The sequence below is a fragment of the Petaurus breviceps genome, unplaced genomic scaffold, assembly GCF_028583685.1.
Source record: "Petaurus breviceps papuanus isolate PSGF00001 unplaced genomic scaffold, PetGlider_PUasm1.0 37, whole genome shotgun sequence".
Taxonomy (NCBI): domain Eukaryota; kingdom Metazoa; phylum Chordata; class Mammalia; order Diprotodontia; family Petauridae; genus Petaurus; species Petaurus breviceps.
Genome location: NW_027186296.1, coordinates 10,548,175 through 10,564,906, shown reverse-complemented (window position 1 = coordinate 10,564,906; position 16,732 = coordinate 10,548,175). Strand labels below are relative to the sequence as shown.

The 16,732-nt window shown below is 42.1% G+C and overlaps 1 protein-coding gene across 2 annotated transcripts in view; it reads right to left on the bottom strand.

Moving 5' to 3' along the window:
• The window catches only part of ABHD4 (abhydrolase domain containing 4, N-acyl phospholipase B), a 17,409-nt gene extending 5,051 nt beyond the window's left edge, over positions 1-12,358 (bottom strand). The window contains exons 1-6 of one of the 2 annotated variants that reach the window (XM_069097794.1): positions 12,226-12,293; positions 8,013-8,156; positions 7,657-7,745; positions 5,713-6,085; positions 5,108-5,262; positions 447-558 (exon numbers count right to left, since the gene is read on the bottom strand). In XM_069097794.1, the coding sequence (XP_068953895.1) occupies positions 447-558; positions 5,108-5,262; positions 5,713-6,085; positions 7,657-7,696 (680 nt within the window). In that variant the 5' untranslated portion in view covers positions 7,697-7,745; positions 8,013-8,156; positions 12,226-12,293. Of the gene's footprint in view, positions 1-446; positions 559-5,107; positions 5,263-5,712; positions 6,086-7,656; positions 7,746-8,012; positions 8,157-12,225 lie in introns of both variants that reach the window. The other variant, XM_069097795.1, reaches the window with a different exon arrangement.
• Positions 12,359-16,732: the final 4,374 nt, after the last annotated feature.

Sequence of the window (16,732 nt, the reverse complement as noted above, 5' to 3'; positions counted from 1 at the left end):
CCAGCTTCAGTACAAGGCACTGACTGCATGTTCTAAGGATAAGTAAGTTAGATGTACTACCTAATTCTGGCCTGCTGAGTTATCTGCCTGGATTAGAAAAAGGGTTAAATCTTTCTTTTGGGTAGGCAGGAAACCTAGTATAGTTACTTTAAAAAAACGTGTCCCAGAACAAACAATTTCTCTGTCCCTGTGACATTCTTTCCTCTCAGCCCTTTACTTGGGAATCTTTTAAAGAACACTGCTAAAGGGCTTCATGATATCTTTTTTTTGAGAAGAGAGGGAAAGGAATAAGAAATTTTTTTTATAGTTGAAAAAACCAATATAGAGGGGCAGGCTGCACTTCCCAAGACATATGGCAAAGCTAGGGCTTGGGACTTGTAGCTTAACACTTTTTGCAGTTTCTACATTTCCCTCACCCCCAGCTTTGTTCCCAAGGGTCGACTCACCTGGGATTCTGGGCATTACAGTGGTAGATATACTCTGATATTGTGTCATCCTCAAAGAAATCAGCAAATTTTTTCTTAAAATCAGGACGGAATCGCTGTACCAGGCCAGGCCCTAGGTGGGAGGAGAAGGAATAAAGAGTCTGCTCAGTACCAAACACAGAAATGGATTACAGATACCACAAACACTGGGCTCAGTTTATTATCAGAGGCAGTGTCATGTAATGGAAAGGACAAGTGGTCTGGAGTCAAGAAGGGCTGAATTCAAATCCAGGCTCTGCTATTACTAGTTGCATCATCCTTGACCTTGTTGTACATCTGTAAGAATAAGGATAATACACACCTCACAAGGTAGTGAAGAAAGTAATTTGCAAACTTTGAAATGCCACACAAATATGGAATTATTAACCAACAAATTGCAAACAAGCAGGAACATTTATTGAACAGATTATGAAGAGGTATGAAGAATATGGAAAAAAAAAGATATGTGAATGAAGTGATGAGATGATGGCTCCAAGTGCCATTCTCAAGAATGGCTTCGATAATATCACTACCACTACTACTGATGGCTCACATTCCCATAAAGCAAATCTGACCTGAGATACTTCCTACCCGTGTGACCCTAGGCAAGTCACTTTAAATTGTCTGATTCGGTTTCCTTCACTATAAAATGAGGATAATATTTGCAACTACCTCCCACAGTGGTGAGGATCAAGTGAGATAATATTTATAAGGCACTCAGCACAGTGCCTGGCACACAGTAAATATGTAATCCTTTTTCCCTCCTCCTTTCTTTCATTTTACAGATGGGAAAACTGAGGCACAGTACCTGGCAACAGTAGATTCTTAATAAATATTTATTGACTTGAATGGAGGCAGAAAAATGAGACTGTTTGCCCAAGGATATGAAGTGGTACCAAGTGGCAAAGCCAGGACTCAAACCCAGGTCCTCTGATTTCAAACCAGACACTTTTTTAGGTGCCCTCGGATTTACTTTTGCAGAAGATTTTCAAGGTGCCTTCTATACATTATCTTATTTGAGCCTCAGAACAATCTTGTGAGGTAGGTACAAATATTATCCCCATTTTACATATGGGAAAATTGAACCTACAGAGTTTAAGAGGTTTGCCCAGAATCACGAAGGGAGTGAGCATCAGAGGTGGGACTGAAGCCCATGTCTTGGTGCCTCAGGGCTCCTCCTACTGCCCCCCTTCTCCCTCACGCCACAATGTATCTCCTCAGTGCTGTTCCTCCAAGTTGTTCATTTTTGGCATCCAACCATAAACTTACAAGAGAGCTACACAGAAAATGTCCCTTAATTAGAAGTGTAATAGCTGACTGCCAAAGTACATGGGGTTGCCTTGATATCACTAGAGCAGCCACAGTGTGTTCAGCAAAAATGCAAGGTTCCCAGGACATTATTCTTTTCAAAAGTTTTAAATCTCTAAACATGCCATTCTTGGAAATAAAGTGTTTCTCAATATTACACAATATATTACTCTTCTCTCCCCACAATCAACTTTTGCCTTGGCTGTTTCCCACACACTTGATTTAGTATTTTTTTATTTGTCTGAAGCAAGGCACAGGATTAGGTGACTTGACTATCCTACTGAGTCCTGGGATCTCTGACAAAGCACAGGCTTTCAAAATTAGAATTAATCCTAAAACTGGTTACCTAGTTCAAGTCCCTCCTTTATACAGATGAGACAATTGAAAGCCAAAGAAGGTATGTGATATATTCAAGGTCACACAGTAAGCAGACTCTCCACTTTCAGCATCTCTTCTTAACTCCTTTTTCACTTAGAAGAAATAAAAAAAGTAATCATCCTCCTTGATAATGGATAAAGGGAGAAGCAGTGTCTCTCTAGTTTCTCTAGGGATGAAAAATAGACCTCTGATTTTCGGGGTAGAGGGAAATCTCAGATGGGGAAACTCCCTCTACAAGTGGTTATTTTATAACTTAAGGTCTTAAGAGAGTTGCCTAGAGAAATAACAGTTCCTGAACATTTCTACAAAGTTACTGAGGACCTCCAACGAGCTTCATATTTTTTATATTAGAAGTTAAAGCATCTTAGCAATATTATAAAAAGACTTTTGACTTTTCAGACCACCTGAAGTGGCCCCAGGGATTCCCAGAGGTTCCTGGACCACATTTTGAAAACTGTTGGTCTAGAGTCCTGAAAGCTTGTCTTGTTTAGGGACGTCCTACAAATGGGAGGTTTGACACCAAACCACCAAATTCAGTGGTCTTTCCAATCTGCCATATGGACAAAAGTTAAGTTGGGGATGTCCTCTCAGGTCCAGTGATGTTATTTAGAAGATTATGCTGCTTTTACTCTCCTTTATTCTGAGGACAAAAACTATTGGATTCCCCAAATGCTAAAATGCAAAAATTAGATCCAACAGTCAACTTGTCAGTCTCTCCTCTTGCCCTATTTTATTCTTTCTCTCTTTCTCCCTCCCTCCTATGATTCTGTGATCCTACTGTTTCTTCTCCCCTCTTCAAATGAAAATAAGAGGTGATCAAAAGCAGCTTAATGACCCTTCACCTCTAGTCTTCCAAATTAGTCAACATACCATCTTTGCTAGAGTATGCCTCACGCTTATTTATACCCATGGCCAAACACAGAAGGGCTAGCAGAGGTGTGGTGGCTGGGAAAGGAAGGAAATGAGCTTGCCTCTATGGGAATTAAGTGAACCACACTGACTACATCTTGTGACTCAATTCTGGATCTAGCTCAGTTCCCTTTTTATTCAGTTATGGAAATTGTAAGAAAACTCTATTGCACTGTTTGAACCTAGTCCTGCATAGCTGGGAGGCTAGACCATCTCTGTTGCTCAGAGACCCTTAACTAAAGACCTAGAGGTCAGGGGTAGGGAACCTTGGGGATGGCCTTTTGACTGAGTCCAAGTTTTACAGAACAATTCCTTTTATTAGCAGATTTGTTCTGTGAAGTTTCGATTCAGTCAAAGGGCTACATATGGCTTCCGGGTAGTAGATTCTCACCCCTGACCTAGATCATGCTGACTAGAGACCTGGTCAGATCCAAAGATTGATGCAAAGATTCTCACAATTGTACAATCTATATATTTTACCTAAAAACTGGTCCCATACTGGTCAATCAGTTATTGTTTCCATGTTCCTTTGATTGAATTCAGACAGTTGGTGGGGGCGGTGTGGGGCATGGGACATTCTTTTTCTGATTTCAGGGAATCGTATCTGTTAGCTCTCCCTCTTTCAAAATGGAAAGTTCCTAATTTTTCCTCCAATTAGAAACTGGATTATCTAATTTCGTATTCTGTTGTTTTATTTTAATTAGTTGGTCTTATCTGAGTAATTGTTTTTAATACCTAAAATTCTGTCTTACTCTGTATTCAGGGTCTTTGGACTGACTGGGAAGTCCATTGACCCATTTATTATGCTTGTTTTGCTAATACATTGTATAGCTTGGATTATTTCCCCAGTTATTATGAATCATCCACCACACTTTAGGGATGCTTAAGATCACCAGAAGGACTCAGCTTTTATCTGTACGTTCTTTTCCTTCTGTCTTTTTTCGTTTCTTGGCTCCTGGCTTTCAGATGCTTGAGCTCTTCTTTCAGCTATCTTTTAATGGGATCCTGCTTCGTTCCTTCTAGAGGTAACTTAGTTTAGTGGATAGAGAGCTGGCCTGTGGGCCAGGAAGATCTGGGTTCAAGTCCTGCCAGTGTGCCCTGAGCAAGCAAGATGATTAACTTCTCAGTGCTCTGGATCAGTGGTGTCAAGCTCAAATAGGTACAGGAACCACATAGGGATCCCTGAAAGCTACATACTGACTTAGTTTTTCAAATGTAATATTACCTATTTTATTGTATTTTTGTTTATTTTGGTAAGTATTTCCCAATGAATTTTAATCTGATTCACACTACACCCAGAAGTGCTGTGGGTCACATGTAACCCATGGGAGGCATTTGACACGTGTAGGCAACTCTTAGAGAAGACTAAATTGTTGAGAAACTGCATGTAGGGAGGGAGTTTCTGTATCTGGGCTTTCCCTACACCAATGAAATAATGGGTCTAGTTAGTGTCCAGCTCTAGAGAAATTTGGAAGACACAGCTTGTTTGTTTATCCATTAACATGGAGGATAATTTAATTTTTATTTCTTCAAAGTGAAAAGATACCGAGGAGTGGAGAAGAGTTGTTGGAAGGTGAATGGCAACTTGGTAAGAGTGCAGAAAACACTACAGCTACCCCCAAACTTTGTAGGCTCAAATCCTGGCTCTGTTGTAACTCCTTGTGTGACCTGGGGTAAGTCATTTAACTTCTCTGGAACTCAGTTCACTCATTTGTAAAATGAGAGGATTGGATTAGATGGCCTCTGATGTCACTTCCTATAGGAAGTCTATCATCCTATTAGAAATCCAGGCATCCCCTTGGGTATACAACTAATTCTGTTCCTTGCAGATGAAAGCATCTCCCCTGAAGACAGAGGCCATAGGACTCTGAAACCTCAGATAAGAGATATCAGATTTAGCTCAACAGTGAAAGATGATGATGCTACTGAATGACCAGGTTTACTTCTCTACTTCTCAAGAATAAATAAAGTGTGGTGGCATGCGGCTTCCAGAATGGGATGGGTTGCATTTAGGAAGATGTTGATCTTTTCTTTCATAAGTTACTTACCCCAGGGTCCAGCCACCCTTAAGACAGCTAAAGGATTGGAACGCCCCAGGACAGAGACAACAGCCTTGACCCAGGTTGGGGGTGTTCGGATTTCACTGGGGTCAGTAGGTCGAAGGGGGAAACCCCATGGGTCCACCAGGATAAGGTGTTTGACTCTATATTAAGACAGAGAAAATGATGAAGATTAATAGCTCAGAGGTATGACAAGCCTTTAGTCTTCTCACAAGGAAGAAGAACTGATGGACTAGCATCATGGTTGTGACTGGAAAGTTCAAATTGACCCTACAGTTCAAACAAACTAGACTACTTGTTTTTTCTCAAACACTGCACTTCCTCTCCTGTCTCTACCTTTCTGCCTTTGTACAGGCTGAGTCTTATTCCACAAACCTATTCCCTTAACCTCTTCCTCTCAATTCCTTGATTCCTCCAAAGCTCAGCTTAAATCCCACCTCCTATACAAGGCTTTCCCTCATTCCTACCAAAAAAGACAAAAACAAAACAGCTTTGTGTTTTTTTGAATACATGTTATATCTACTTACATGTCTCCCCTTACAGAATGTAAGGGCCTTGAGGGTAGGGAGTTAAGAAGGAGACTAATCCCTTACCTTTCAGGATACTTGATAGAGTAAGATGTGGCGAGGAATCCTCCTAAGCTGTGCCCCAGGAGAATCATGTTGGGGATACCCATGGTCTCCCTCCAGGTTTCTATAGAGGCCACAAATTCATCCTCAGCACCCTGGGCATCACGGGGAAATATTGGCCTTGAGCTTCTCCCAAAGCCCAGCAGGTCGAAGGTGTGCACTGTACGTCGAGTACTCAGAGAATCCATGTTTAAGATCCAGAGACCCACGCCACCCCCAAAGCCATGCACCATCACCAAGGGCGTGCGGTCCTCCAACTCTGGGCTCACTGTAACGGTCCAGATCTTGTTATGATTTGGGAGGGACACATAGCGGGCCAAGAACTTATTCTGGAGACCTAAGGAGAGTGGGAATCCATGAAAAATGAATAGTCTTTCTATCAATGATCTTACAGCATTGGCTAGACTTTCACCACAGACTCTTAACCACCTTCAATACTGAACCTTTGACACTAGTTACTTCTTGGTATTCTTTTCTATGCTTCCTTGTGTCTCTAAACAGAAAAATTCAACAGTTTCTTGTCCCCATTATAAACTGAAATGTTTCCTCCTGTCCCAAACCCTATTTCTTAGCTTGTCCTAGTACCAAGAAAGTACACAAGAAGAGGCTCTTTATTTCAATTCCTCCTCAAAACTGACTGCTGGGTTTCCTTTGGGCTGGCCCTTTGGCCAGTGCCAATCTGCATGGCTGGCTTAAAATGTAGTCTAAGACAGTTCAGGGTAGCTTCTCCACTAGCTGTGAAGTAGAAATTTGACTTCTGTGCCCATGTTCGCTTAAGCCCTGATGTATGAGATTCTGGGCTCCCCTAAAAACTATGGGGGTTTTGCTTACTAATTCTGGAACACAGCCTAGCAATGAAGGAGTAGATTTTTGTCATGCATTTATTTTGAAGAATGCATGTCTGGAAAGTGGACTTGCTTTATAAGAGGTGAAGCAAAGGATAGGGGTTGGGGTGGTGGGGTTGGTGAGTGGGAACAGCCTGACCTTTAGGTTGAGGCCAGGGAGTTATAACATTACATTGTGATCTTAAGGTCAGGGACTGTCTTTTGTCTCTTTTTGTATCCCCAGCACTTAGCAGGTACTTAAAAATTTTTTATTGATGGACTGATAATTATATGGCTTGCTTAGGGTAATAAAGGACATGCATGGAAGTTATACTTAGGATAGCCTTGGGAGATGACATCTGGCAAATGAGGAGTTGTGATTCACAGGCACAGAAAAGAGCCAAGGTGTTAGAAGCTGCGGAATGTGTCTATATGTAGTTAATGGGGTTAACTCTCCTCCATGTGACACTGGCCATGGGAGCACGTCTCTGGCAGGTCAAAACAGCTGTGCTAACCAGATAAGTGCTGGTATGTGATAGGGTAAAATATAAAAAAAAGATGATAAATAATCATATGTGTGCCAGTGAATGTGTTGGAGGAGTTAAAGTGGGATGTGTTATGTCTGGAAGAGGAACTCTGGCCCTGGCATTAAAAAAAAATAATCAAAAATGTTTATGATCAAAAAAGGAAGTGGGTCAGTAATATAGTAGAAGTGGGCCAGTAATTTAGTGAGAGGGATGGACTGGTAACCAGTGAATGCTAAAGGAACCAGAAGAAAGCCTCAAGTGTATTGGGTAGACACTTTATGACAACAATTTTATGGAAAAACAACAAAAAAAAAGAATTGAATAAAATGAGTAGGCACGGAGGGCTGCCCCTTTGAGGCTGTTCATGAGCCTGTATATTTATTGAAGGGTTAAAGAAAAAAGGAGTGAAAGTTGAAGAACCATCATCCTAAGGATCCATCCCTTCCTCAGCTACCTCCCCTATCCTCTGACTTGCCCAGTGAATCTAGCCCATGGGCCTGCCACACACCCTTCTTGGGGAAAGTCAGAGACAGAACAAGCTGATCTCGCCTACTTACATTGTAGGATCCTAGCTTCCACATTCTTCAGCTGAGACATCGAAGTGGGACACCAAGTAGGTAGCCAGCTACTCAGCCAGCCTTGAGGCCTGGGATTGGGGAGAGACATAGATACACAGTGATCATATTAGAAGGGGAACATGGATTCACTCAGCCTTGTTGATAACCACACAACATTTATCAGGCAACAAAGGTTGTTTCCCTGCCTGCCCTCCCCGCTCATTTGTGCCAAATCCTCACAACCAGCACTCTTTTCTATGTAACTATTAAAACTGTTCTCCTCCTTGGGTTAGTGGCTATTTACAACAACACACACTACTAATATTACCTATTTACATGCAGAGAATGTCACTCACCTATATTCAAAGAGACCAAGAAACGACCAGACACTTTTTTTTCGTGATCCTTGAGGATGACCTTCACTAAGCAGGCTAAATTACCATGAGGTCTGCCAGCTTTTTCAGAGTAGCAGGCCTGGCTTTCTCTTTCCCTTTCTGCTCCTAAAAATATGACCCCCCCCAGAGGTTACCAGCAGATGTTCAATTTCCTTTTGGGGGTAGTTCAACCCTGAACAAAGCAGTGGGGAATGGAGAGGAGCAGAGGGTAGGAGTTGGGAGAACTGGGTCTGGCTCACTGGGTGCAGGCAAGTCACTACCCCCTGTGCCTCAGTTTCCAAATTATAAAACTGAGGAGGATAAGCCTCTATTTCTTATGGGTGCAATGGAGACGAGTGAAATAATCAACCTTATTTCCCCTAAATGTGCAGGAGAGCCATTCCTTCTCCCTCCTGTGTTTTTTTATGCTTTCTAGAATGCTGGCCTAGAGGGAAGAATTCCAGGTAGGTAAAAGAGACTTCCCTTTTCTCAATGTCAGCTGCTAGCAGAGATTTCCCCCTGTAGTAGAGCTATTATCCTAATCAGTATCTGCCAAGATGAGAACCTTTCACAGAATTCTAGCACCAGGAAAGATTGCAAAAGGTCATTTGGTCTAGCCTCCATCTTTTAAGGCAATATAGTGGGCAACATATAGACTCAGGATAGTAGCACGAAGATAATCTTCTGATGCTTGTTGTGACGTGGAGATGACCTTGTGTTGTCTGTGATTTGAGAAATAGCCTAGCAAAATACGGAAATATTCATCACCGTAAGCCATCAGATGAAGACCTTCCTTTCTTCACAACTCATTAACTAAGGCATTACAGAGTGGTTGCAATCTGTAACAGTGGAGCAGACACTCAATTGATAAAAATCATAGTTCTTATAAAGCTATCAAGTGTGGGAGAAACAGCATGGACTAATAGTCATAAGCCCTGGATTCTACTCCCAATTTGTAGTGTAATGTTGGACACATCATTTCAACTCTACGGGTCTAGATTTTTATTTATGAATGATAACATTCTATGATTCTAGGAGAAGGAAGAATATTTGAACTGAGAGAAAACCTGATGGATAGGTAGAGGGAGGGACATCATAATGGCTGTGTGACTTTACACAAGACACTCAACCACTCATTTCTCTGGGAAACTCTCCAAGACTATATAAATGGCAGAGAAGGTGCCTGCATGCATTTGGAGGGGGTTTCCTCACTAGAGTTCCCTTTATTAGTGAAATCATTGCTCTATTCTCCATCCCCTCGTTTCCAGGGAGTATAATAACTAGGTCTAACAGAAGGCTGTTGCAAAGAGGTTGATTCTGATTCCGTGTGTAGAAGACATTTTAATAATCTGACTTCTCCACAGGTGAAGTAAGTTGTTTTGTGAGCTACCACTTGGGGGCAGGGGTGGGGGAGGGTGGTCCTCAAGTGGAAGTTAGAGGGCCACTTGCCAGGGATGTCATAGAAGAGATCACTGTTCAGATACAAGTTAGATTTGAGGTCCTCTATCCACCTCTGAAATTTAAGCACCTTGAGAGGTAATACCCCAAAGAGAGCTGTCCTTTACTGTGGCATAGCTGACATGTGGTGTGTCTGGTGGTTACAAGATGCTATAGCGTACTCTTGATCCTCACAACAACCTTATGAAGGCCATAATGCAAATATTACCACCTCCATTTTACAGATGAAGAAAAGCTCAGAAAGGTTAAATAATCTGCCTAAAGTCACATTGCAGTGAAGCCAGGAATGAACCCACTTCTGGGTTCAGAACTTCTGACCCTGCCAGTTCTATGCTTTTTTGGCTACCTGAGACTGGCCTGGGACTACAACTCAGGTTGTCTTTTAATCCTTAACATCTCTTCTATACAACCCTAATCTGTTAACCAAAGAGCAAATGTTTCTAAAACACTCTGTGCTTGTGCCATCTGCAGATCCTTGTTTATGGAACTGAGTTCATAATCCGATCCCAACAATCTTTGTCTTCTACCACTGTACTGTGACCTTCTGCGTGGCCAGCCCGTGCCCAGCAAAATGACACTCCTAGCTGTATCTTGCATGTGATGAGTTCCTTCTGTTCCTAATAGTTTACTCCAACCTTCCCTCTCCTACACCCTTCACAGATGATCCTAGAATCATACATCTCTTCTGACCCTCTCATTTTACAGATGAGGAAATAAAAGGTCAAAGAGGTTAGCGACTTGCTCAGGTTACATGGGTAAAAAGCATGGGAAGCAGGATTTGAAGCTAGGACCACACTACTTCCACTTAGCTCCTATCTCCTTAGAGAGGCCTCCTGTATAAACATCCCTGTCCACAGTGATCTTTTCCTCCTATGGCACTCACCATCTGTACCACTTACTGGCTATGATGTATTTTTTAGTTTATGCCATGTCTCCTAGACTACCATTTCTGTCTTTTTTTTGTTACTTAAGACTGACCCGTGATGAGAACACAGGTTGTCTTTTAATTACACCCTGGGAAATCCTTGAGGCCAGGGACTAGCTTATAGTCTGATCCCTAATGCCTTGAACACAATATTCAGTATTCAATAAATACTATTTAAATTTAAAACTGTTTAAAAAGTTATCAAATAACTACTGATCATTTTATTAAGCAGACACTATGTGTCAGGAACTGTATGCTAAACATTTGACAAAGACTATTTCATTTGATCTTCACAACAACACTGAAAGGTAAATGAGGTTAACCCCAGGGTCACAGATAAGTGTCCAGACCAGATCCGAATTCTGCTCTCCAGGCCCATGCTACTTAGTTGCCTCTACTTCTAACAATTGGATCATCCAAAAAAAAAAAAAAATTGAAATGGGTTGAGGTCACCCTCTTGACAATTTCCTTGCATGTGCTGAGTTCCCTGTCATTATGATTTCCCTGTCATTAGAAGTGGCCAAGACTGTTAGTGATTTTATATAAGATTCCTGATGGGATGGGAGGTTAAATATGTTGTGTATAGATCTTAAGTACACTGCTTAACCTATTTGGGTTTTTATTTCCTCACCTGTAAAATTATGGGGTTAGGAGAAGATAATTTTAAAAATACTACTGTACTAGTTGACATTTGTATATAGCTTTACATAGACTGTCTCATTTGAGGCATTCTCACAACAATGCTGTGCAGTAAGGAGCGCAATTATTATCACCCTGTTTTACAGGTGTGGAAAGTGAGGCTCCAGGAAGTTAAGTTGACTTGTTCAGCTAATATGTGGCAGAGCTGGGCCTTAAATGCTTTTAGCCCTGGAGTACTGAGTCAACAGAGGCTTTCAGCTTAGAAAGCTGGGCTCTGAGATTTCTCAGAGTTGAAGGAAGGCAATTCTTTTTCTCTCTCTTTTTTAAAGGCCACTTTGCTTTAGGAGATGCCAGTTCAGAAGTTGTGAAAAGGAGGCAACAATACCCATGTACCAGAAAGAGGGTAGGCTCTGTACCCATGTAAGGTAGGCATGGCTAGCTGCTGAGTCATTCTTCAAAAAGTAGTTGGTACTTCATCTTAGGGGAGAAGGCTCTGGCAACAACACAACAGGGACCCCAAACTTGATTGTAGACGAAGTGAAACCACTGGAACTCTAAATCCAAGATGCTATATTGTGAGGATAATTATTACCCGTTTACATGAAGCAGTCAGAATTTGACTTGGGTAAGAACCAAATGGATCCTCATACCCTGCTTCTGACTCCTTGTAGCACAGAAAAACACTCCATTCCTTCCAAAGCTTTCTAACCTATTCAAGTGAAAGACGCCAGTACCCTTCACTACTAGGGTTCCAGAGGCATGTTGGAGATCATTCCCAGGGCAAGTGAAAAATAAGCTTCCCAGCTCTTCCTCCCAACTCCAGCCCAACCAATATATCACATCCACCCATCTTCCAGAAAACTATAGGCATTAAAACATAAAGCAAACCCCTCAGCAGCAGGGATCTTAGCAACAACAGGATGGGAAGCAGGAAGAGAAGGAAATACAGGTTAATGTCAGAAACATAACTTTTCTGCAAAGCCTCTCTGTCCTTACTACCCCTGCATTCCTTCCTTCTCTTAGCTAGGGCAAGAACCTTCATCCCTCCCCCTGGAGCAAAACTGAAAAAAGAAGGTAGGGAATATCGAAAACCAGTCCTCTGCATCAAAGGGTCCTAAATTTATGACCACAGAGAGAAAAAAGAAAGAGAGACAGACAGGGAAATTAACTCACTGCTGCTCGAGATCGTCAGCCATAGTAAACAAGCCTGGCTGGGTAGAAGTGAGGCAGCCTGTCCCTCCTCCTGACGGCAGCACCAGCTGACCTCGGAAAGCATTGGCTAACAAAGTGGGGCGTGGCCAGAGGTGCTTAGGAGAAAGATGGGGTAAGCAGAAAGGTGGGTGGAGCAAAGGGGATTATGAATGGAGTGGGTGGGGTTCAGGTAGGAGTAGGGAAGTGGATAAGAGGGGAGTAGGTTTAGGCAGGTAAATGCAGAGTTTCCGAAGGTCCGGGACTCAGCCTTAAAAAGATCCGCCCCTCAAAGAGCCTATAGTTGTGTGCATTCTGAGTAACCTTGGGGCTGAGACTGGAAAGATTTTGGATGGGAGAGGCCTACTCTCTATTGTACTAGCCCAGTAAAGTAGAGCCTTCTCCTATTTATGACCTTCAAGCTAATCTTCTGGAACTTCCTTGACCTTGATGTTCATTTTTAACCAGTACAAATGTTCAATTCAGGATCACTAAATGACACCCAAGCACCGTGGCAGGGTACTAGCCTAAGAAGCTGAAAAACGAGGGCTCCGGGCACTCAGGGATTTTACAATCTGCCTGGCGAGAAGAACAGCTCTGACACAAATACAAGGCAAAATGTGATTAGGAAAAAGAGGATTCAATCAAAATGTTTAAAAAAAAAAAAACTGAAAAAGGGAACGTGATCACTTTTACTGGGGAGTTAGGGAAAAGCTTACCTCCTTAAATGGACAGAAAGCTTTCAAAAGGTTAGAGGTGCAGAGGGGTACTCTTCTTACTCATTTACTCCTTCTAAGGAAGGAGTTCAGTCATTTTCAGGCTTGCCTGATTCTTTGTTACCCCATTTGAGGTTTTCTTGGCAAAGATACTGGAGTAGTTTGCCATTTTCTTTTCCAATTCATTTTTTTAACAGATGAGGAAACTGAGGCAAAGGAGTTAAGTGACTGGTCTAGGGGTTACTCCTTGGTTTCCTTTGTTTCACATTCCATCTCTTGCTGTCTCCGCATCACCAAAGACTCTATATCCTCAAATCCTCTTTTTGCTATTTTCTTTCCTTTGACAACTTCATACCCACAGCTTTATTTATCACCCCTATGCAAATAACTCCCCTTTTTCTTCCTTGTGCTCTAGTCCTCCCAGTCCAACTACCTACTAAATATCTCTCCTTGAGATAGTAGCTGCCTGAAGTAAAATTTGAACTCAGAAATATGTCTTTCTGGCCCCAGGTTGGGCCATTGGGCCACCTGACTACTGAGGTTACAAGTCTGGGATTATGACAGTGCTGGTCTTATTATAGGAAATAGGAAAGTTGGCAGAGGCAGGTTTGGGACAGAACAAGGGTTGTTTTAGACACAAAAAGTTTGAGGGTCTAGCTGGATATTCAAGGAGAGATATTTAGCAGGTAGTTGGACTGGGAGGACTAGAGCACAAGGAAGAAAAAGAGGAGTTATTTGCATAGAGGTGATAAAGCTCTGGGTATGAAGTTGTCAAAGGAAAGAAAATAGCAAAAAGAGGATTTGAGGATATAGAGTCTTTGGTGATGTGGAGACAGCAAGAGATGGAATGTGAATCAAAGGAGACCAAGGAGGAGGAGCATGGAAGCCGAGGGAAGAGAGACTATGAAGATGGAAGGGGCTGATCATTAGGGGGAGGTCACATCCTATAAAAGGCCCCGGGGGAATGACTAACCAAGTCACTGGGACTAGAGTGCTTTTAGTAGTGGTGAGGTTGTCAGGTTGTAGGGAGTTCTAAGGGATTTTAGCTTGTGAGAAGGGGGAACATGTAGAGAATAGTGCCTGGAAGGCTTTCTAGTGTGTGGTCTAGAGCTGGAAGGACAGTATCCACTTACCCAAGCCCAAACCCTTGGGAGACATGGATCTTTCTGAGGCAGGGGAAGGAGGGTTTGGAATTGGTCTCAGGTCCCTAAATCACTTCTCAGGGTAGGGCAGCAGAACTTTCTCTATGACTGTGATTGATCAGCTTTACAGCAGGTTAATTGGAGGTAGAGAATTTTTAGTCTTTATTATACAACACCAAGTGACAGGACCAGCATTTCCCTGATGCAACTTTCCTCCTACCCCACAAGGCTTTATGAGAAGAAAAAGACAAAGTTGCCCCCAGGGTGTAATTGGTCTCAGTCTTCCTGATGAAGGTTCCTGGTCATCTAATGGCATAAAAAGTCTAGGGCCTCTCAGACTTGGTGGGTGCCTAAGACCACACAAGTGGCCAGACTTATGGCCTACTGACCACCTGATGCATTTCCAGATGGAGAGAGGGGTGGCAGGAAGGGGCAGAGGGATGCATCCAGAAAAGCTAAATGGCATTGTAGCTTTGCTGCATAATCTTGGCCTGCTGGAGAAAACGATCTACTTTGTGAAATGTCCAATGGCTTTCATTTTGTCCCAACATTGTGCCTGAACTATGAAGGTGCTGGTGCTAAAGCTCTGCCTCCAACACACCATATACTCCCCTCCCCCACCAAATAAAGCCTCTCTCCCCAACAAACAAGTTGACTAGAACCCCTTAGGCCTGGCATTTCTAGAGCTTGTGATAAGCTGGAAATATAACGAGCTTTCTGAAATCACTCCAAAGTAGAAAGGAATCCTAGCTGTCTGTTAGGTGGGTCTCTCATAAAGACCCAGCGTTCTTTCTCTTCTCCCGATATGCTGTTTTTTTTTTTTTAGTCACATCTGACACTTTGTGACCCCTTTTGGGGTTTTCATGGCAAAGACATTGGACTGCTTTGCCATTTCCTTCTCCAGCTCATTTTACAAGATAAGGAAGGAACATTTTGATAACTTCCACCCAACACTATTGAGAGGTTCTTGTGTCATGATCATAAAACCTAAGTCCACTTACTTTGCCACATCAACTCAAAATTAGTTTGTCTTTTAATTAAAGGGACAGGCCAGTTCTGCAGCTGCTGGAGAGAGTAGCACAGAATAGTGGAAAAACACTGGACCAAAAGGCCCAAGTTCAAGTCCTATAAACTGTTATTGTTAGGACTGGTTTACTGCCAGGCTCACCCTCTGTATTATGGGTACCTTGATTATTCAGTGAAATATGAAAAAGCCTTGGCATAAATTATCCCAAAATACCAGGTAGGCTGTTAGGGTCCATTTAAACTGTCATCTGTATGAATAGCTTAAGAAGTTGTTCACCAGAGTAAGAATCGCTGCAGCATTTACAGATAGTGCACAGGCCCTCTTCTTGCTGTACCATTTAAGTAGTTCATTAAAAACTCAGTAATTCAGTGTGTGGTATGACTGCAAGATCCTGGATTTCATGCTTTCAACAGATCAATTGGTTTTGTTTTTCATGTTTTCTCTTACATCTCTCCTATGGAGAAGTAAATAATGATGGGTGAAAGAAATGAAAGGCAGATAAAACAATAGGGAGACACATCAGGACAGGTCTGGATGAATAGTACCAATAGCAGTATCACTACTTTGAATAATTTGCCTCTACATCAGAAAAATATCCTCTTGGAATATGCATGCAGCTTGATTTTGGGGTTGAAACTATCCTTTTACTTCCTGATGAGGCAGGGAAGTGGTGGAGGATTCAAATTAGCAAGGAAATTGACTAAGAGACTTTCAAATTCTCTTAACAGCTCATAAAGTCTCCGAATAGTCCTATGTACCCACATTTTATTGGAAGCTAGCTGAGTGTAGTGACTAAAGTAAGGTCAAAGGTATGCTAGAAGCCCTGTCATCGACAAAAAATGCTCTACATGCTAGAAATGCAAAGGATATGTTGTTACACATGGTCCTTGTCCTAAAGTGAGTGAATCAGAGAGATAAGAGTATTTATTAACCTACACATAAGCCCACTGGGCTAGTGACTTTCAAGTTCAACCTAGAGGTCTGCCAGAATTGAAAGTACTAATCACATACAGAGTGATGCAGTGGCAGCCAGATGACTTCAGTGGATAGAGCACTAGGCTTGGAGTCAGGAAGACCTAAGTTCAAATCCAGACTCAGACACATACGAGACAGTATGGTCCATGTGGCCATGAAGAGCTGGACATGACTTAACAACACAGTAAGGTTTGGATGGTTTCTATTAAGCTATAAGATAGCAAATAGTTTACCCTATCAGTTTAAGTCCTCTCTCTACCCTTGTCTGGCATTGAAGAGTTTGTGGATTGATTGAAATCAGTCACAAGATGAGCATCTATGTGCTGCAGATGAAAGTTGAATGAGCCTGAGGCTATTGGGTTCCAAACCCTCTTAGGGTTGCCATCATTTCATAATTGACCAGAGAAGCCAATGGGTGTTGCTTAGGTAGTTTTATGGTATGGCTTTTTAAAATTTTGATGTTGTTAAGCTCAGAACCTGTCTGGTTATGAAATATCATAAAATTGGTCAGGGATACTAGAAAAGGAGGACATGAGAAAATTAGGAAAAGCTAGATCCTGGTGATTAAAAAAAAATTCAACTAGGATTATAGAATTTGGAACTGGAAACGATCTTAGGGATCATTTAATTCA